This window comes from Thalassophryne amazonica, chromosome 15, assembly GCF_902500255.1.
Source record: "Thalassophryne amazonica chromosome 15, fThaAma1.1, whole genome shotgun sequence".
Lineage (NCBI taxonomy): Eukaryota > Metazoa > Chordata > Actinopteri > Batrachoidiformes > Batrachoididae > Thalassophryne > Thalassophryne amazonica.
Genome location: NC_047117.1, coordinates 90,739,668 through 90,761,722, shown reverse-complemented (window position 1 = coordinate 90,761,722; position 22,055 = coordinate 90,739,668). Strand labels below are relative to the sequence as shown.

General features: G+C 40.9%; 1 protein-coding gene across 1 annotated transcript in view; it reads right to left on the bottom strand.

Moving 5' to 3' along the window:
- Positions 1–18,851, bottom strand: part of lrpap1 (low density lipoprotein receptor-related protein associated protein 1) — a 31,161-nt gene extending 12,310 nt beyond the window's left edge. The window contains 5 exon segments of the mRNA XM_034188192.1: positions 2,397–2,527; positions 12,096–12,126; positions 12,128–12,204; positions 12,207–12,240; positions 18,395–18,851. Coding sequence (XP_034044083.1) covers positions 2,397–2,527; positions 12,096–12,126; positions 12,128–12,204; positions 12,207–12,240; positions 18,395–18,553 — 432 coding nt within the window. The 5' untranslated portion in view covers positions 18,554–18,851.
- Between the last annotated feature and the right edge of the window lie 3,204 nt (positions 18,852–22,055).

Here is a 22,055-nt window from a genome sequence, read left to right as displayed (position 1 = left end):
CTCAAAAATCGCTTCATTCGCATCCATTGCCTCACATTACGTGGCTTGAACTTTTGTGGCGCCACAACGTGTCCTTCCATAGGGATTACATGGCAACCTGTCGCTGCCGTCACTCGCGTGTCATCCGGTGTGAACGCGGCATAATGGAAGGGACGTGGGGGGGTGGTTAGTGGGCTAAAGTTGACTACACCTCGACTTTCTTCCAAATAACACAGATCTCATTCATAATATTTTAAATACAGGCCTATAATTCCTGCATGTTTTTCTGAATTGTGTGAAATGGCTGATAAAAATAGGTGATACAAAACAATTATGTGGTCACCCAGGTGAATTGGTTTAGTCTTGACATCTGGTCATGAGTGAAGCGGGGGGGAGATGGTCAAAGCACGGAGCATGTGGACAACTATAAATACTTGGGAACGCTGATCGATAGCAAGTTGAACTTTAATGACAATGCAGACCTGCTGTATAAGAAGGGGCAGCAGCATCTGTTTTGTCTTCGTAAGTTATCATATTTTCAAGTGGACAGGACAATAATGACCCTATTTTATAAATCTTGTATTGAATCGGTTTTAACTTTTTCGATGATGTGCTGGTACGGAAATCTCAGCATTAAAGCAAGGAAGCCACTTCACAACATTGTAGAATTGTGCAGCAAGCTTTTGGGGGCCCAGCAGACCTCACTGTCTGACTTGTTTTCCAGACAGGTGAGGAGGAAGGCTCAGAGAATTTCATCTGATCTGGGCCACCCTCTCCATGGTGAATTTTGTTATTTGCCATCTGGAGCGAGGCTTAGGTTTCCTACAGTGAGGAGTAATAGATATAAACATTCCTTTGTACCTGTGGCTATCTCTGTTCTGAATGCTGACCGGAGGAGAGAAGCAGATACATAGGGTTGATGGCAAATCGTGTTACGTAACTCGGTTCCTTTTCCATCGATCCAGGTCTGTACTGTGTCCCCCTTGTGTACTGAATGTTTGGTGTGTTTTTGCTTTTCTTTTCTTTTTATTCTGTGCTTTTCTGTATACCCATTGCTGTACAGCTCGTTGCTCCTTTGGAGACATTGAATAAATAAAGTGAAAGTGAAAGCCATCAGGTGCCCAATTTAGGAAAAAAACAAAAGATGAAGAGGAGAAACCAACAAAGGATAAAGATATGCCACTGTGTTCTCTCTGTATGATTACGGTGTCCGTGTCATGAATGAAGGGCTAATGTTAGTTGGTGATGTAACATGTTTGTTAGCCTTCTTGCTATGATGCTTACTAAGTTAGCATGTTTATACAACAATAATTCGCTCTTAAACACGAGATCTAATTATACCATAAAATTGTACTCAAAATGGTCAGAGAAATTGTCAGGCTTTTTAAAATTATTATTTTACACACTGCTAAATGGCATAAACTGGACTTTGTCAGAGGGAAACACTACTACTACTACTAATAAAAATAATAATAATAATAATTGTAAATTACTATGAGACATTGTGAGGTATATTGGTTGAAGCTGAGTTACAGGTAAATAAAATAATTCTTTAACTAGTGCTAACATAAACTTCTGTTATTTTTGGGTGGATATTTTAGGGTTGAAATCTCAAATATTGAAGTAGTAATGTGTGTAAAATTAACACCTGCTTCAATAGAAGAACGACTCATACTTGCAACAAAACTGTCACAAGTTCAATTATTTATATCCATCATTTGGGTTAATGTTCAGCCTGTAATTAGCAAATGGAATTTTCATATTTGCAGGTAGTTTCAAAGATGAAACTGTCGTTCGCTCCAAGTCGATTTTGTGACAAAGCACAGTTTAACCACTCAGAACTAGAAGTGTACCAAGCAGAGAATTAGAGACAATAACCAAGGAGCTAATTGTTCCTCCCAGTCATCTTTTGATGCCAATTTCAATTACAATTTCAGGGGCACTTCTAAAATATTAAAAATAATAATAAAAAAATGGCTGTTTGTGCAAAATTTTGTGTTTTTTTTTCTCAGGAGGACTCACCCAGGGAGTAATTCACTGCAGGTCAGAGTTTTACTATTAGGCCCTTAACATCACAGATGGGTGGAATATGGAAATTAATTCCAGATTACCCAGAGAAAAATATCCCTTGTTTTCTTGTCCAAACAGGCTGCGATGGATTCTGCTCACGTTCCAGACTGAATTGGTTAAAGTGTTAAGAGCAGAGTTTGTGTGCATCAGTGTAATTTATCAAAGTCTTGCCCCTTGAAAATAACAGGTTTCTCAGCACACAAACATCATTATTGTTTCCAATAAGAGCACCGCTGAGAAGCTTTCGCTTAAAGTGTTTATTTCACCGCAAGTGGTGGATTTTTATCCAACCAGGAGCTGCAGACTTTCAAATACTTGGATCTCATGCGCCGCACTATTTTACACACCTTGTTCCAGAGTTTGTCCAATCTGGGATCATTGAACGCGTCTTCCTCTTTAGTGTCGTGGTCCTTGAGGTAGTTGCTTTCCAGTGGCCGCGTATCCCCTTTTCCATCCATCCCATATTTAGCCAGGATCACTGTGTAACAGAAGAATAATCTTTTTTCATGAATCAATCAAGGTAATGCCACAGGCATCATCGCCCACCTAACCGCTCTGTTAGCAGTTAAGAAAGTAAAGATGAAGCACTAAAGTCAAAACTTATAATCCTGCAACAGAAGACTAACTTCAGAAGGAGTTTATCAGCAGATTTTTCAGAACTCTGCAAGTTTCTGCAAAGATGAAGTCAAACCAGTCAGGTGGTGACCCACTCACATCTATTTCAACACCACCTACTGCTAGATAACCTTCACATACTAGTTTGGTATATAATAAACTTTTGGGTTGAAACCGTTTTAATTGACCGCCAGATAAAAGGATGTATTTGTTAAAAATATGTCAATTGCAAAGAAAATACAAAAGGACATAAAAAGTCAACAGTTAACAGGACAGATACTCATCTGTCCTGTTAACTGTTGACTGGGGACAAAAAGTTGAACTGAATTCTCAACAATGCAGTCGGGATTAATAATCGTGACAAATCCAGATTCTAGTCATCTGATAATTTTGATGTACTTTTTAAGTTTTCTGTTTCATTTGACAGTCGCTCCTTTTCTTTTTTACACAAGAAATAACCCACAATCTGATGACCCTTGAAAGCACCATCATTAACTGGCACTGCCAAAAACAGCAGCAAATGAGGTAAAATTACCAGGTAAGCAGGAGACATTAAAGTGCCGTTTGGTCGACTCGACCTCTGTTCACTCATAGATATTTAACTTGCTGAAAGCACTTGATAAATCGACAGATGAGTTGGAGGAGATAAGTGTTCACTTGTCACCACATGAATGCAACAGAAACGACCTACTCAGTCTGAACTAGATGAGACACCTGTGAACACCAATCAAACGGGACACATATGTATACAGATGATGTACAAATGTTCAGCAGTAAGTTCAAATCAGCTCCATGACCACGTTAAAAACAAAAATAATGTGATCCAATCAACACCATTAGAGGACATTAACCCAGCTTTGAAACAAAAAACAAAAACGGCTTCTTAGCCAAGTGTTCCTTGACCCACAGATCACATCCGGACAAAACCTTGCTCAAATCTAAACCACTTACAGAGCTAATTAATGCTGTTAATGACTATGTATGAATACACTGCATCCAAAAAGTATTCATAGCGCTTCACTTTTCCTCACATTTTATGTTACAGCCTTATTCCAAAATGGATGAAATTCTTTTTAATTCCCTCAAAATTCTACACACAATACCCCATAATGACAATGAAAATATTTTTTTTTAGATTTTTGAAGAAAAAAAAAAAATATATGATATATATATAAAAACAAACAAGATATCACATTCACAGCCATGAAGCACAAAACTGAGTTCCGCTGCATCCTGTTTCCACTGATCATCTTTGAGATGTTTCTACAGCTTAACTGAAGTCCACCTGGGGTAAAATCAGTTGATTGGACATGAACTGTAAAGACACACACCTGTCTACATATAAGGTCCCACAGTTGACAGTCAGAGCACAAACCAAGCATGAAGTCACAGGAATTGTCTGTAGACCTCAGAGACAGGATTGTCTGGAAGCACAAATCTGGGGAAGGGTACAGAAACATTTCTACTACTTTGAAGGTCCTTGAGCTGGCCACCTGTCTAAACTGAGCGATCGGGGGAGAAGGGCCTTAGTCAGGGAGGTGACCAAAACCTGATGGTCACTCTGTCAGACCTCCAGCATTCCTCTGTGGAGAGAGGAGAACCTTCCAGAAGGACAACCATCTCTGCAGCAATCCACCAATGAGGCCTGTATGGTAGAGTGGCCAGTCGGAAGCCACTCCTGTTTACACACAGACGGTAAGAGCTCCCAGAAGCATCCCGGAAGAGTTTTTGGCCGTCTTAAGGATCACACGCCGTTGTTAACGCCGGCACTAGGGGGCGTGGCTTAGTTCCAGCTTTACCGGGAATCGTCGAAAAAATTATTCAACATGTCGAATAATTCCAGGAGCGCTCCCAGAGACCTCCCGTGACGACAGCGACAACGCGAACAACGGCGTTTGATACTTTTTAATTGCCGTTTCATCCTGCCGCTTCCTGTAGTGCCGCAGTTCTTGTCGCGCCGCGATGACCAATCAGGGACTGAATATGTAGTGACGTGGAGATGTCTGGAGTTTGAAGATGTGAACATGTCCTGTATCTGGTAGCAGCCTGTGAGCAGGACTTGTGTCTCTTTTGTCCTTTATTTTACAATCATGACAGAGTTTTTAGAGTGAGCAGCAGCACCACAGCAGCGTGGAGCGGAGTTTCTTTTTATTTTTATTTTACGTGCGTGCGCGCACGAATCATCCTGGAGAGCTACACAGCTGTATAATAAAGCAAATGGTGACTGGCTTCTAAACACAATTATGACAGAGTTTTTTGGGGGAAAGAGTGAGGAGCAGGAGTTTCTTTTTTTCCTTCTTTTTTTTTACGTGCGTGTGAGCGAATCATCTGTAGAGAATATTTTATTAATTAACTACACAGATCAGTGATGGGCACAGATAACCAAAAAATTAACTTCGATAACAGATAATAAGATAACTGAAAAGTTATCTTTGATAAAGATAAACCCATAAACCACCCAAAAATGTATCGGAAGTTACAGATAACTGATAAATTCCGGTGTTGTCTATGGCATATTTGCAGATACTAAAGAGCTGAAATTGATTTTTAACACGATCGCTTTTGAAAGCATCAAAAGTGGTAGAAGACCTAAAGAATAAGCAAGAATGTTTGACCATGCTGCCCCCTGCAGGAAGCAGCACAGACAAATCCTAAGAGCACCCACAAAATCAACTCTTTCCTAATCATAATCATTTTTCTTTCAACATTCTGCACCTGCTGGAAGCACTTGTTTACAACAACACTCCCACAACAGAGGAACACCGCGAGCAGCCCTAAGACCAGCTCCCTATCAATTTAACTCTCCGGTCAGGCGGAGGTCTTGAAAAATAAAGTCATACTAACTTATGGTTTTTTGAAAATACTGATAGAATAACTCCATTAATGTCAATTCTGTCATTTGTACAAAGTTAAAATATATCTTTTAATGTTGAATAAGGCACTAATTCTGAGGTTTTGTAACAAACACAGACCGCAAAGCATTCTGGGTAAAAGTGCTAAACAGTGATTGGTTCAGTAATCCATTATGTAAACCAACACGTTAATGTGACGTGTGTTGGTTTAAAAATAAATGTGCTTTTGTAAAATATTCCATTTTTATTTGTAAAAACAGGCATTTTTACGGAGACCTGGAAGTGTCATCGCAATTGCATGTTTTAAAACTTTTATGATGTTGTAAAACATGCACTCAATATTAGTAAGTAAGTAAGTAAATTTATTTATATACTGCCTTTCACAGACATAAGGCCATGTACACACGTTGTCGGGTATTTGTAAAACCGAATATCTTACCCTTTCAGTTTGGGGAAAAAACTTCATCCACACCATGTCGTTTAAAAAAAAAAAAAAATCCATCCACATCAACCGTATAAATGTGTTGTAATTAGTCTGCCAAACCTTTGGGTGGCGGTACTGATTAAAATTCTATCCAATCAGGAGCCTTATTCTCTTGTCACTTCCACAAAAACTAAAAACATGGCGCCAACCTCGTTCGTGTGGACCGATAAGAAGTCGGAATTACTTCTAACCATAGTTTTAGAATACAAACAAATATATGCACACAAAACACGCCTGGACAATGGACAATACCAACACTTTTAATACCGCCATGAACACTCCTGGCCAGTAGATGGCAGTAGCGGCCTTGAAAAATGTCAAACAAAATTCCAGATAATCCGTGTCTGCTACATTTAAGATGCGTGAAATTTAACAAACGCAAATACACTAACGTTTATAAACCCAGAGAATATATTCACGAGAGTTTTAGGCACTAGAGGTTAATGCTGTTATCTGTGGACCCTGAACAGAGTGTCTGAAATGCATTTGTCCTGTCGTGAACGTCTGAGATTACCTTATGCTACCCATAATGCATTGCTGCCTGGCACAGCATGTGCTCACAAACCCTTAAAAATTAGCACATTACTTTAAAATGAAAACATATATCTGATATTTTCACTTTATAAACTTCAGACATGACAATAATTTTAAATAACTTGTCTAAAATGAGTGGTTAAAATTTGAACCATAAGTTAAACATGTATGCCTCTGGATGACTTGGTGACATTGCGATTATATTAGCATGGTGTTAAAGGAAATGACTTTTAGCTTACAGAGGATAGAGTGGTTTCTGTTTGCAGAGGGTAGAACAACATGCCTATTAGGAAACCTTTAACAGGTAGGTCTCAACAGCTTTAACAGTTTTAAAAATGTTTTTCACTGTTCAGCTTAGTTTAGTACGTTATTGGTCTAAAAGTTATCGGACGGTAATTCATTGGAAGATAATTACTCCGATGATGGTTTTTAAATTTATCTAAAAAGATAATCCGATAATGAAAACATTATCTTCGATAATTATCTGTTATCGGAAGTGTGCCCACCACTGACACAGATGTATAATAAAACAAATGGTGACTGGTTTCTAAACACAATTATGACAGAGTTTTTTGGGGGAAAGAGCGGAGGAGCAGGAGTTTCTGTTTTTTCTTTCTTTTTTTTATGTGCGCGTGAGCGAATCGTCTGTAGAGAATATTTTATTAATTAACTACACAGATGTATAATAAAACAAATGGTGACTGGCTTCTAAACACAATTATGACAGAGTTTTTTGGGGGAAAGAGCGGAGGAGCAGCCCTGCAGCAAGCAGCAGCGGGGAGGGGAGTTTTTTTTTTTTTTTTTTAACGTGCGCGCGCTCTGCCCCTTTCCACCGCGAAAACAGCCGGAACTACCGCGAACTTCGGTCTACGTACTACTCGCCGACAAAACCGTCTGTGTAACCTGGGCTTTAGTGAAAGGCACATGGCAGACCACCTGGAGTTTGACAAAAGGCATCTGAAGGACTCTCAGACCAGGAGAAACAAAATCCCCTGGTCTGACGAGACAAAGATTGAACTCTTTGGTGTCATGTTTGGAGGAAACTAGGCACCATCCCTACAGTGAAGCATGGTGGTGGCAGCATCATGCTGTGGGGATGTTTTTCAGCAGCAGGAACTGGGAGACTAGTCAGAATTGAGGGAAAGATGAATGCAGCAATGTACAGAGACATCCTGGATGAAAACCTGCTCCAGAGCGCTCTTGACCTCAGACTGGGGTGACGGTTCATCTTTCAGCAGGACAATGACCCTAAACACACAGCCAAGATATCAAAGGAGTGGCTTCAGGACAACTCTGTGAATGTCCTTGAGTGGCCCAGCCAGAGTCCAGACCTGAATTTGACTGAACATCTCTGGAGAGATCTGAAAATGGTAAATGGACTGCATTTATATAGCACTTTTCCATCTGCATCAGACACTCAAAGCGCTTTACAATTATGCCTCACATTCACCCAAACACACACACCGATGTCAGAGTGCTGCTATGCAAGGCGTTCACTACACACCACGTTATCCACCATGTCTGTTTAACTCCTAACATTTTCAAGTTACATTTCACACTTGTTTCAGATTAACAGCATAAAAGGATTACTGGTCAAAACCTAGTTGTGTTCATTGGATTTCTCATAATTCAGAAATGGCTTTAATCCAATAATCCGTCGATATGACCACTTTAACAATCCAGAAACTCCAAAAATCAAACAATCACCAGTTTATTAGTGTGCATGTAATAATCAGATAGATTAGATAAGATAAATAGATAGATAGGTTAGAGAAAAATCAAACAATCACCAGTTTATTGGTGTGCATGTAAATGTGTTCAATGATAATCTGTTAAATAAATAGAGAGAGAGAAAAAACAAAGCATCGGCCGCTGTCCTGATCACAGTTCTCAAGCACAATATAATGACACAAAGGTGGACTTGGTTGGATGTTCTGGCCTGATTCTCCTTCAGTAAAGTGCTGATTCAGCAGCACATCAAACATGCTGGAAGCCATCAATGTCACATATTAACTACTGACACTTCATTAGAAGACAGTCAACCGTCTGGAAGCCGGATTGAAGGCCTTATAAAGTTTGTTTTAACGGTCAATCTCTTCTGTGCCGTTGGACTCGTACGCTTTGTGTTTTATGGGATGAGTTAAATATATTGACCCACGAGACATTCAAGGACGGCAGACAGTAAAATAAGGTTATATTCTAACAGGATTCCAGGTAGCAAAGTGAGAGGTTTAGTCTGCAAACTGATGACAGAGACAACATGCAAGAGAAAGTCCTCAGGGAGAGAAAAATAAAAACAAAACACGGGTACAGAAGTGATGTCTGAGGCCAATTAGAGTGACAAGATTCACCAGAAAGACGTTCTCCTTGAGGCTTTCTGTCTGGAGCTGGAAGGTCACGGCCTGACCAGGGAGTGAGGAAGGAGGACAAACCAAAGTGGGTGAACTGCCATTTGATCACCGACTGGTTGTGTCAGAATACAAAACAGGCAGCGAGTCACCGCCTGCCACTCTACAAAGGAACAGCCATTATTTACTCTATTTAGCTGCAACAGCCAAATAAAAAAAAATAAAAATAAAAACATGTTTTTTTCAATTTCCAAGCCTACAGATGACAATTTAAAGGAAAAACCAGAATAAAGCAGTGAAAAACCCCAATGATACAGATGCTTCCATGCAGGTGAAAATGATGCCGTGGTTTTTCAGTTTGAGCAGGTTCAATGTCTTTCTTTTCTTTTTTTTTTTTTTGGTAACGCATACTTTTTTAGAAAGCTTGTGAAATAAATAATTGGCAACTTTCAGAAACTAACTTGTCACTTTCTTTACTTCTGGTTATCTGTGGGTTAACTTGGTGGTACGCAGTTAAATAACAGCACCATTCTGGCTCATAACTTTTGTTACAAATTCGAAGAAGGATTGAATACATTTTTTTTTTCTCGTTTCTTTGTGGTTTGTTTTTAATAACAGACTGTTACAAATATCTGGATCTGTTTAGTAAGATAAAGACACCCACATGGATCAGGATCCAATGTCCTATGAATCATTGCTGTCAGCTACAAGCAATAAAAATCCAAAATGGCAGCACACACTATGAGTATTCATCAGCTTCAGGAATTTCTAATAAGTATCTCTGAATCTTTGCCCTCCAAAATTCTTATTTAGTCACTTCCCATGTTACCCCAGCGCAGGATCCCAGACCTGACCTGGTGCCCCAAATGTTGTTGCTGCTCGTTGAACATGTCTGAAGTCATTAATTTCGAGTTGCTATTTCCGACATCCGGTCTAAATGTGTTCCAGTGCATCTGCTCAGGAAAACATGAGAGGCCTCAATGTTTTGTGACTCAGGACATCAAAGTTTTTTTCTGCGATATTTTCATTTGCCATCTTGGGAAGGGGAATGTCATAAGTTTGCGACCCGCCGCTGTGCTGACAGGCAACACCAAGATCCACAACTCGGGTCAATACCGATCAAATGCATAAAACCTTCCATCAAACACCACATACAAGTACAAATGAATCAAAGTTAATTCTGCTTACTGCTCACTGTGTGTGCCACCATATTGCCGGGACATCAGCTTGACGAACTCTGGTTATATGGATCTTTCCCAACTGTCCGACTTGGAAATCCAACTTGAATGGCCATTGCATTACACTTTTCCAACTCAAAGCTCTTTTGTTCCCTGTGTTCTGAGTACAATGGTTCTGTTACTAACCTATAAAATTATTCAGGGACTGGCACATCCCTACCTAGCTGACCTAATTAAACCTTACGTACCGGCCCGGGCTTTACGTTCTCAGGGTGCAGGACTACTTTGTGTCCCTAGGGTGAATAGAAGTCTGCGGGTCACAGAGCTTTCCTCTATCGTGCCCCTGTTCTGTGGAATGATCCTCCCCTGCGTCAATAAAACAATCAGATTCTGTGGAGTACTTTCAAGTCCAGACTTAAGACGTACTTATTTCCCTTTCATATGGCTAGCATACTGGTACAGTTTTGTTTACGCTTTTTACTCTTTAATTCATGTTATTAGTAATTGAAGTGGGCCGCGGCCTCAACTTCACCTAAATTCTGGTCTTTTAGTGAAGCTTAGGGCTAGTGGCCGGCGATCCCTTAGTATTTCTCTGTTTTTCTTGTTGTTTAATGCTGGCAAATTATACAGTATTTTGTCTTTCTGATGCCTGTTTGTTTTTGTTTTTTTTCTCTGTTAAGGTGCAGCTTCATCCAGAGATGGGAGTTGTATTGTGTTGGCGATCCTCCTGTCCTGTACGCCAATAGCATTCTTGTATATTCGTCTGTGAATTGTTCTGGGAATTGTTTCTGTAATTTATGTTTGTATCATGGCCCAAGCAGAGGGTCACCCCTTTGAGTCTGGTCTGCTGAGGTTTCTTCCTCAGAGGGAGTTTTCCTTACCACTGTTGCTCTGGGGGTTGGTAAGGTTAGACCTTACCTGTGTGAAGCGCCTTGAGGCAACTCTGTTGTGATTTGGCGCTATATAAGGAAAATAAACTTCAATCATGATCCTCAGTTAACCACAAGTCCAGAAAATGACAAATTGTTTTTCTAAGGTTTCTGTTTTCAGAAATCCAAGATAGCCACCATATAACCTCAGGAAAAGAAACTAAAACATTGTTTTTCTGGATTCCTCATATCATAAGCTTTCTAAAAATGTATACTTTACCAACTCTTCAAAAAACTAAAGTTACACAAGGAATTTTACTATTTTTGAAGGTTTTTTGGAAATTCAAGCTGGTGGCCAAAATAGCATTGGAAAATGGAAACTAAATATATATATATATATATATATATATATATATATATATATAAAAAAAGGGGAGAATGGTGGTCAGTCCCTCTGGATGCTTGGACATCTGGTGTCACATGTTGGTCCAGCACCTGACTGAGACACTGTGTTGGTTTCCTCCCTTTAAAGTTGACACTCATCTGTTTATGAACCGGACTCATATGTCAAAGCAAAGACATTGTGCCGGTGTCGCTGACTGAACGGGCCCCCCCTAAAAATCTGTCCGCCCTGCCTTCAGTGCGCATGCGTCATTTTGGAGCGTCAGCAGCATCATTTCTAAGCGTCACCAGCGGTTCACCCATTATCACCTCGTTTCTGCTTCAAACTGCCTCCAGTCATCATCTGTCTCGATGACATATCTGAAGCTTTAGTACAACAATCATTTCCACCAAATTCAGCATTATTTCATTATAAAAGACAGGAGAAGCAATCAGAGCGCCACAGCAGCACGTCTGACTCTGATGTGCTGCTGTGCCTACGTTATTTCGGAGCGTCACCAGCGATTCACTGATTATCGCCTTGTTTTTTGCTTAAATCTGACATTAGAATGATTAAGAGGGTTTACTTTGTCATGTGATGGGTTCATAATCACATTATTCCATTTGATCACTTTGGTGTCGATACTCAGACTCAGAGAGTCAGACTCAGACGTGCTGCTTGTGGTCCAAACTGACAGACGTGCAGTGAAAGCAGGGTGGACCCCTTTTTAGAGGGGGCCATTCGGTCGGTGACACCGGTGCACTTGGAACACCAGGGGTCTCACCGTTGAAGTTGCGGCGGAGTTGGGCCTCTTTCCTCCCCGTTTTCGTCCAGGCCCTCGACTTTAAACTTCTTCCACTGCAGCTCATCTTTTTCCTGAATCTTCAGGTCATGTGCAGCTCAGCCTGACGCACCGGAGACAGCTGCATCTGTCACAACAAAAATGGAACTTTAATTATATTAAAACCGGAAGCAAACAAAACAAAACCATTTTATAACCATAGAAACTGGAGGAAAAGAATCAGCAAAACGCCAATCAGAGGCATTTTGTCTTCAGTACCTGTAGTTAGTGCCAATTTCTTTTAGAATTTTGGACTTTTTTGAATTACCATGTTTAAAAGCCATCTGTGTTGTGAATGATGTACATAAAGTACCAGGAGCAGCAGAGGTCACTGGTCCACAAGCTTTATATTTAGTCCACAAGGGCACTTCAAAGAGTTCTTGGCCTGACCCAGAAACTAAAGATCAAGATCTGATCTTCTTCAGCGAAGGGACAGTGAAGCTTGAACATCGGTGGACCAAGTGCACTGAAGTTAAGGGAGACCCTGTTGTCATCTCCTTGGTGAGGACGAGAACTTTTTGAAGTGCCTACATAAGATAACTGCTACAAAGATGACACAAATGATTTAAGAATTTTAATTTAAATCAATCATGGAATTTTTCCACTCGGGTTTAACTTTAAAGGAGTGTCTTTGAGAATGGAAAATGGCCCATATTAAACTCTTGATCAAATAGGATAATTACTGAAGGAGTCAACTGAGTCAAATTACAATTGATCTGCCTGTTACATCTGACAAATGTTCAAAATTTCTATGCATGAGCACACAGAAATTTTTTAAGCTACAACCCCTGGCAATAATTATGGAATCACCAGCTCGGAAGATGTTCATCAGTTGTTTAATTTTGTAGAAAAAAAAGCAGATCACAGACATGACACAAAACTAAGTCATTTCAAATGGCAACTTTTCTGGCTTTAAGAAACACTATAAGAAATCAGGAAAAAAAATTGTGGCAGTCAGTAACGGTTACTTTTTAGACCAAGCAGAGGGAAAAAAAAATATGGACTCACTCAATTCTGAGGAATAAATTATGGAATCGCCCTGTAAATTTTCATTCCCAAAACTAACACCTGCATCAACTCAGATCTGCTTGTTAGTCTGCATCTAAAAAGGAGTGATCACACCTTGGAGAGCTGTTGCACCAAGTGGACTGACAGGAATCATGGCTCCAACACGAGAGATGTCAATTGAAACAAAGGAGAGGATTATCAAACTCTTAAAAGAGGGTAAATCATCATGCAATGTTGCAAAAGATGTTGGCTGTTCACAGTCAGCTGTGTCTAAACTCTGGACCAAATACAAACAACATGGGAAGGTTGCTAAAGGCAAACATACTGGTAGACCAAGGAAGACATCAAAGTGTCAAGACAGAAAACTTAAAGCAATATGTTTCAAAAATCGAAAATGCACAACAAAACAAATGAGGAACGAATGGGAGGAAACTGGAGTCAACGTCTGTGACCGAACTGTAAGAAACCGCCTAAAGGAAATGGGATTTACATACAGAAAAGCTAAACAAAAGCCATCATTAACACCTAAACAGAAAAAACAAGGTTACAATGGGCTAAGGAAAAGCAATCGTGGACTGTGGATGACTGGATGAAAGTCATATTCAGTGATAAATCTCAAATCTGCATTGGGCAAGGTGATGATGCTGGAACTTTTGTTTGGTGCCGTTCCAATGAGATTTATAAAGATGACTGCCTGAAGAGAACATGTAAATTTCCACAGTCATTGATGATATGGGGCTGCATGTCAGGTAAAGGCACTGGGGAGATGGCTGTCATTACATCATCAATAATGCACAAGTTTACGTTGATATTTTGGACACTTTTCTTATCCCATCAATTGAAAGGATGTTGGGGATGATGAAATCATTTTCAAGATGATAATGCATCTTGCCATAGAGCAAAAATTGTGAAAACATTCCTTGCAAAAAGACACATAGGGTCAATGTCATGGCCTGCAAATAGTCTGGATCTTAATCCAATTGAAATCTTTGGTGGAAGGTGAAGAAAATGGTCCATGACAAGGCTCCAACCTGCAAAGCTGATCTGGCAACAGCAATCAGAGAAAGTTGGAGCCAGATTGATGAAGAGTACTGTTTGTCACTCATTAAGTCCATGCCTCAGAGACTGCAAGCTGTTATAAAAGCCAGAGGTGGTGTAACAAAATACTAGTAATGTGTTGGAGCGTTCTTTTGTTTTTCATGATTCCAGAATTTTTTCCTCAGAATTGAGTGATTCCATATTTTTTTCCCTCTGCTTGGTCTAAAAAAGTAACCGTTACTGACTGCCACAATTTTTTGTCCTGATTTCTTATAGTGTTTCTTAAAGCCAGAAAGTTGCCATTTGAAATGACTTTAGTTTTGTGTCATGTCTGTGATCTGCTTTTTTCTACAAAATTAACAACTGAATGAACATCCTCCGAGGCCGGTGATTCCATAATTTTTGCCAGGGGTTGTACAAACATAATTCAGACCAGGCATCATTCATTTTACACTTCTGTGAAGGAACCGAAATACTAAAAAAAACTGCTTTAATTTGACCTCAGACTACCAAACACTCAAAGTGAAAAGTGCTGCATCAACACCAGCAATTTGTTTTATACTTTGAGTTACTAAATATGTTAAACTACAGGTGGCAAAGCTTTAACTCATCAGGACTCAATGCTTCTGGTTAAGTTTATGGTTCTGGCAGACGTCGATAAAGTGGCGCCATGACTTAAACGAATAGGGAGATGACAGCTTGATACAGCAAGAGGAGTCAGGAGTTCATTTGATTTATCGCAACCAGCAAAACACCACAGCATTAATTGGGAGTCACACATAGAGGACAGGAAGGGCACCTGGTGTAAAACCTGTGCTAAATCAACATGCAGATCCATATCGGCTCTGCTGTGGCGACCCAACTGACAAAGGAGAAGCCGAATAAAACGTATAGCAGACAGGAAAGACAGACTGATTTTTATTTGGGCATTAAAATTACACTAGCGTGTTGCCCGTTGGGCTTCACATGCTGTAGACTGGGTAATGTTTATAAAATCGGTAGCTGACATTTTTCAAGGGTGATAATAAATTAAGCAATGAATTGGAATGGCGTGTGAGCCCAGAATGTTTTTAGAACCTTAGACCTCAACAATTTTTAGAAGAGGAACTCAACCCTTTTATTTCCTGTTAATTATGTAATTTTAAAGTTACCGTCTTAATGTATTCATAACAACTAACAACACTGTTAAACTAACATACGAGGTCTGTCAATAAAGTAACGGTCCTTTTTATTTTTTTCAAAAACTATATGGATTTCATTCATATGTTTTTACGTCAGACATGCTTGAACCCTCGTGCGCATGCGTGAGTTTTTCCACGCCTGTCGGTGACGTCATTCACCTGTGAGCACGCCTTGTGTAAGGAGTGGTCCCGCCCCACGTCAGATTTTCATTGTCTGGAAATGGCGGAATGAAAAGGACTTTTTTTTCCATCAGAATTTTTTCAGAAGCTGTTAGAGACTGGCACCTGGAAACCATTCGAAAAATGTATCTGGGTTTTGGTGAAAATTTTATGGGCTTCACAGAGAATAAGGTCTGTTACTACAGCTTTAAGGACCCCTTTATGGACGCTCGGTGCGGCGCACTCCGAGCTGCGACGATGCGGCACAAGCCGCTGGACCATTTCTAAACGGATGGCTCTGTGGATACGAGACCGTCGTGTGCTCTTTCTCTGGTTATCACAAGAGCTGGACATCAGCCATTTTCCGGCAGATTTCACTTTTAACAAGAGATTTTGTCATGGAAAGCCGTGCGGAGGCTTCTAGCATCACGACCGATTCGCTTTGGAAGCTAGACAAAGGAACACCTCCGTTTCGGTGTGTCAGAGGACACGTTTGGACATGTCCAGCTCTCCACAATTTCAATGATACTTACTGGACTGGTAAGCACTGAAAGCCGAGATAGACATGTCCAAACTTGTCCTCTGACACGCCGAAACGGAGGTGTTCCTTTGTCTAGCTTCCAAAGCGAATCGGTCGTGACAGGCGAAGCCTCCGCGCAGCTTTCCATGACAAACTCTCTTGTTAAAAGTGAAATCTGCCGGAAAATGGCTGATGTCCAGCTCTTGTGATAACCAGAGAAAGAGCACACGACGGTCTCGTATCCACAGAGCCATCAGCTTAGAAATGGTCCGGTGGCTTGTGCCGCGTCGTCGCAGCTCGGAGCGCGGCGCACCGAGCGTCCTTAAAGCTGTACTAACAGACCTTATTCTCTGTGAAGCCCGTAAAATTTTCACCAAAAGCCAGATAAACTTTTCGAATGGTTTCCAGGTGCCAGTCTCTAACAGCTTCTGAAAAAATTCTGATGCAATAAAAGTCCTTTTCATTCCGCCATTTCCAGACAATGAAAATCCGACGACGGGGCGGGACCACTCCTTCCCAAGGCGTGCTCACAGGCGAATGACGTCACCGACAGGCGTGGAAACTCACGCATGCGCACGAGGGTTCAAGCATGTCTGACGTAAAAACATATGAATGAAATCCTATAGTTTTTGAAAAAAATAAAAAGGACCGTTACTTTATTGACAGACCTCGTAAACCACAAAAACATTTAAAACCTCAAAACCCCAAACTCCCATGGTGCATTGCAGCACAGCATCCATTGTTTATTGGTTAGCTAAAATTTCTAAATATTTGTCCTATCAACTTTTCAGTTTCGCAGAAGAAATTAGACAAAATCAAACATTGCACATAAAGATGCAAAAAAAAAAGCAAAAAACACTAAAAAAAAAAAAAAAGAAGTTATTAATAGACATAAATGCAGTACTTATAGACTTAATGCGCAAAAAAAAAAAAAAAACCCTTAAAGGCCAAAGTTTTTGTGAGATTTGTCTTCAGTCACTTGCATATTATGAAATACATCAAATTCCCTCTTTCTTGTAGAGTGCCGCAGGGCTGCATTCTTGGCCCTATTCTATTTTCATTCTACATGTCACCTGGTGCTAACCAGTCTTCATTTGCCCAAGTTGGAGGTGTGTTGTTTTGTTTGTTTGCTGCAGACTCACCCTGAGCGCTGGAGGCAGACTGTTGTTTTGTTTTGTTTGTTTGTTGCAGACTCACCCTGAGCGCTGGAGGCAGACTGTTGTTTTGTTTTGTTTGTTTGTTGCAGACTCACCCTGAGCGCTGGAGGCAGACTGTTGTTTTGTTTTGTTTGTTTGTTGCAGACTCACCCTGAGCGCTGGAGGCAGACTGTTGTTTTGTTTGCTGCAGACTGTTGTTTTGTTTGTTTGTTGCAGACTCACCCTGAGCACTGGAGGCAGACTGTTTTGTTTGCTGCAGACTGTTGTTTTGTTTTGTTTGTTTGTTGCAGACTCACCCTGAGCGCTGGAGGCAGAATGTTTGTTGTTTTGTTTGTTTGCTGCAGAATGTTTGTTGTTTTGTTTTGTTTGTTGCAGACTCACCCTGAGCGCTGGAGGCAGAATGTTTGTTGTTTTGTTTTGTTTGTTTGCTGCAGAATGTTTGTTGTTTTGTTTTGTTTGTTGCAGACTCACCCTGAGCGCTGGAGGCAGAATGTTTGTTGTTTTGTTTTGTTTGTTTGCTGCAGAATGTTTGTTGTTTTGTTTTGTTTGTTGCAGACTCACCCTGAGCGCTGGAGGCAGAATGTTTGTTGTTTTGTTTGTTTGCTGCAGAATGTTTGTTGTTTTGTTTTGTTTGTTGCAGACTCACCCTGAGCGCTGGAGGCAGAATGTTTGTTGTTTTGTTTTGTTTGTTTGCTGCAGAATGTTTGTTGTTTTGTTTTGTTTGTTGCAGACTCACCCTGAGCGCTGGAGGCAGAATGTTTGTTGTTTTGTTTGTTTGCTGCAGAATGTTTGTTGTTTTGTTTGTTTGTTGCAGACTCACCCTGAGCGCTGGAGGCAGAATGTTTGTTGTTTTGTTTTGTTTGTTTGCTGCAGAATGTTTGTTGTTTGTTTTGTTTGTTGCAGACTCACCCTGAGCGCTGGAGGCAGAATGTTTGTTGTTTTGTTTTGTTTGTTTGCTGCAGAATGTTTGTTGTTTTGTTTTGTTTGTTGCAGACTCACCCTGAGCGCTGGAGGCAGAATGTTTGTTGTTTTGTTTTGTTTGTTTGCTGCAGAATGTTTGTTGTTTTGTTTTGTTTGTTGCAGACTCACCCTGAGCGCTGGAGGCAGAATGTTTGTTGTTTTGTTTTGTTTGTTTGCTGCAGAATGTTTGTTGTTTTGTTTTGTTTGTTGCAGACTCACCCTGAGCGCTTTCTCCCACACCTGGTTGAGTTTCGCGATCCTAAACTCCACCGTCTGCTCGTCGCTCTGCTTCGGCTCGTTCACGTCCCGAGAGTACTTCCCAGCCATTACACTCACAGCAACATACAACACAACGACTAAACTAAACTGCAGCTTCATTTTAAACACACACACACACACAAAAAATAAAAATCTGAGAAATACACCGTCAACACGGCTCAAAAATGTCTGTTGTTGTAGCTCTGCCGACAACCGTGAGTCACGTGTTCAGCAGCGAAAGACTGGCATTATGGGATACGTAGTTTTACTTCAATTGTGAAAAAGGCGAAAACAGCTGACTTTAACCTACATGTCCCGAAATGCAGCGCTGTTTCGTTACCCAGCAACGGAGTCTGCAAAATTTCCGGACGAATGGAAAGCTTCCACGCATTCACATGACCGGATGCAGGGTCAGCAAATCTGAAATTCATTTATTTTTCAGAGTAAAACAAAATTTAAGACTCCGAAGATACGATTTAATATTTTATTATTCCAATTCATAAAAAGAACAAATATGTTGAATTTGTTTATTATTTTAGGAAACTATTTTGTACATGGGTTTCTTCCCTTTCCCAAGACTCATCATTCGTCTGAGTTTTATGAAGATCAACTGAAAACATTTGGAGTATTCCCACCGATCAAAGATGGAGGACAAAATTTTGTAGTTTATAGTGAAATGTGGGATAAACCTTCACCCTTAAATCTGCCTCATTTATTTTAAGGCAAGCTGTCCTGTATTGCTTCTGCTATTTCATGATCGCCTGTAGTTTTATTTTTGTTAACCGTTAATTCTGGTGTTCCTCAAGGATGTGTTATGGATCCCACACCTTTCAGTGTTTGTATGGGCTGTCTTTTGGGTAGGGTTGTGGAAACCCTACCCAAGTGGGAAAGTGGCAGCATGGCGGATTAGTGGTTAGCACTGTTGCCTCATAGCAAGAAGGTCATGGGATTGATTCCCACCTGTGACCTTTCTATGTGAAGTTTGCATGTTCTCTCCGTGTTTGCATGAGTTTCCTACGGGTGCTCCAGTTTCCTCCAACAATTAAAGACATGCAGGTTAGGTGGATTGGAACCTTTATAATTAATTGCTCAGGTCTCCCTTGCAAAAGAGATCTCGATCTCAATGGGACTAACCTGGTTAAATAAAGCTTTAAAAACCCCCAAAACAGTAGCTTAGGTGCTTTTCTTGCTCAGGAAAGATTTACTGACCTTGCAAATGATGCTGTGATCTTTGTGTAATCAATGTATACCCTGGTTGCTGAATTTGAAAAGCTAAGTGAGGAATTTGAGTGTCAGGGTTTGTTATGATCCTGGATTAAGATCAAGAGCCAAGATTTTAATGACATCCTGGAATCAGCCATCAGAAGTGTGTTTGTATGTGGTCAAAGTGTTGAGCTTGGAGAGATTTACTTATCTCAGTAGTGACCTTCATGTCTGGACATGCCTGTGAAAAGCTGATGCAGTCATGAGGTCACTGGACAGAGGTGTCTGCTGATGTTGATGCAGGAGAACAAAGGTTCAAGCCTTTAGGGTCCAGGCACTTCCTGTTTTGCTGGATGGTTGAGGAATGTGGACCCTAACCAGTGACCTAAAGGGATGCGTTTGGTACCAGGTCCCTTCAGAGGATCTTTGAGTATCACTGGAATGACTGTGTCAAACCAGTAGTTACTTAGGGAAATTTAGCTGAGGAGGACCACTTTCATACTGAGAGAACGGTAGCTACGGCATTTTGGCCACGTGGTGTGTTTCTCTCTGCGTGATCCAGCCTCGGCGCCTCAGTGTTGAGAACCCCAAGCAGCTGGAGAAGGTCAAGGACATGCCTGTGTTTCACCTGGCTGCAGCAGACAGATGGTGGAGACGGAATGCTTGTGTTCCTGGGTGGACGCCATCCAGGAGGACCCAGGGTGGCGGCTGCAGCGACGTGTGGCAGACCTGTATGATGTGGAACATTGTCATCTTTCTATATGACCAGATCTTTGAAGCTTGCATGAAAATGTGACAGCTGCTAAAAGTATTAGTTTTTATTTTTTTTATGGCATTAATTCAAATAATCAATGTCGTTTATTTCTGCAATAATGAAAAAAAAATGGTGCCTCTTAACATCTGACTAAAAACAAATCATACAACATGGTCTAAATAAAATAAATAACAGGGACTATTCAGCTGCATGAGGCTTCATCCACAGTGATACCTCCGTCTGCATCAGCAGGTTTTGCTCATCCGGATGCTCCTGTAAAGATGTGGCTTTAGGTGTTCTGGTCTTGGTAGGACATAATTCTCTCAAATCTCAGGTTTCTCACTCACCTCATCCTCATCACCCTAACAAGCCTCCTAGGACCTGAAGTCGAGCTTCCTCACTGCACAACCAGGGTTCACGTTCTGGACTGTGTGTCTTTATGGTGGCGTGCAGAGTTTTGTTCATGTCTGATGTGTTTGTCTTCTGATGTTCAGAAAGTTCTTTTATGTTCTCATCAGATCATAGACATTTCTTCCAGATGACTAGCTTTCCTATGTGCCTTTTGGACAATCAGAGCCTAGATTTCATGTTTTCTTTTTTTAATCAGTGTGTCGTGTCTTGACTGTTTCCCTCTCAGCTGCCCACTCACTTTTAAAAGGATGGCCTCATCTATAGTCCATCAGCCAGAAGCTAATATTGACCTAATCGGTTCCACTCAAGGGGGACTGTATGACACGTACAATCCAGCCTCACTTTACCATGGCAATAACTTTAATAAGTATGGTGGCCATCCAGGGTGGTAGCTGTAGCCAGCAGAGATTCTAAAAGGACCATCTGTGCCTGAATGTCATGGAGTTCATTTTAAATGCTGACCCCCAGTGTATCTTCAATGATCCCTACCTGGCTACTGCTGCCACCCTGAGATCAATCAATCATCAATCAATTTTATTTATATAGCGCCAAATCACAACAAACAGTTGCCCCAAGGCGCTTTATATTGTAAGGGCAAGGCATACAATAATTACGTAAAAACCTCAACGGTCAAAACGACCCCCTGTGAGCAAGCACTTGGCGACAGTGGGAAAGAAAAACTCCTTTAACAGGAAGAAACCTCCAGCAGAAACCAGGCTCAGGGAGGGGCAGTCTTCCGCTAAGGCTGGTTGGGGCTGAGGGAGAGAACCAGGAAAAAGACATGCTGTGGAGGGGAGCAGAGATCAATCACTATGATTAAATGCAGAGTGGTGCATACAGAGCAAAAAGAGAAAGAAACACTCAGTGCATCATGGGAACCCCCAGCAGTCTAAGTCTATAGCAGCATAACTAAGGGATGGTTCAGGGTCCACCTATCCAGCCCTAACTATAAGCTTTAGCAAAAGGAAAGTTTTAAGCCTAATCTTAAAAGAAGAGCGGGTGTCTGTCTCCCTGATCTGAATTGGGAGCTGGTTCCACAGGAGGAGCCTGAAAGCTGAAGGCTCTGCCTCCCATTCTACTCTTACAAACCCTAGGAACTACAAGTAAGCCTGCAGTCTGAGAGCGAAGCGCTCTATTGGGTGATATGGTACTATGAGGTCCCTAAGATAAGATGGGACCTGATTATTCAAAACCTTATAAGTAAGAAGAAGAATTTTAAATTATATTCTAGAATTAACAGGAAGCCAATGAAGA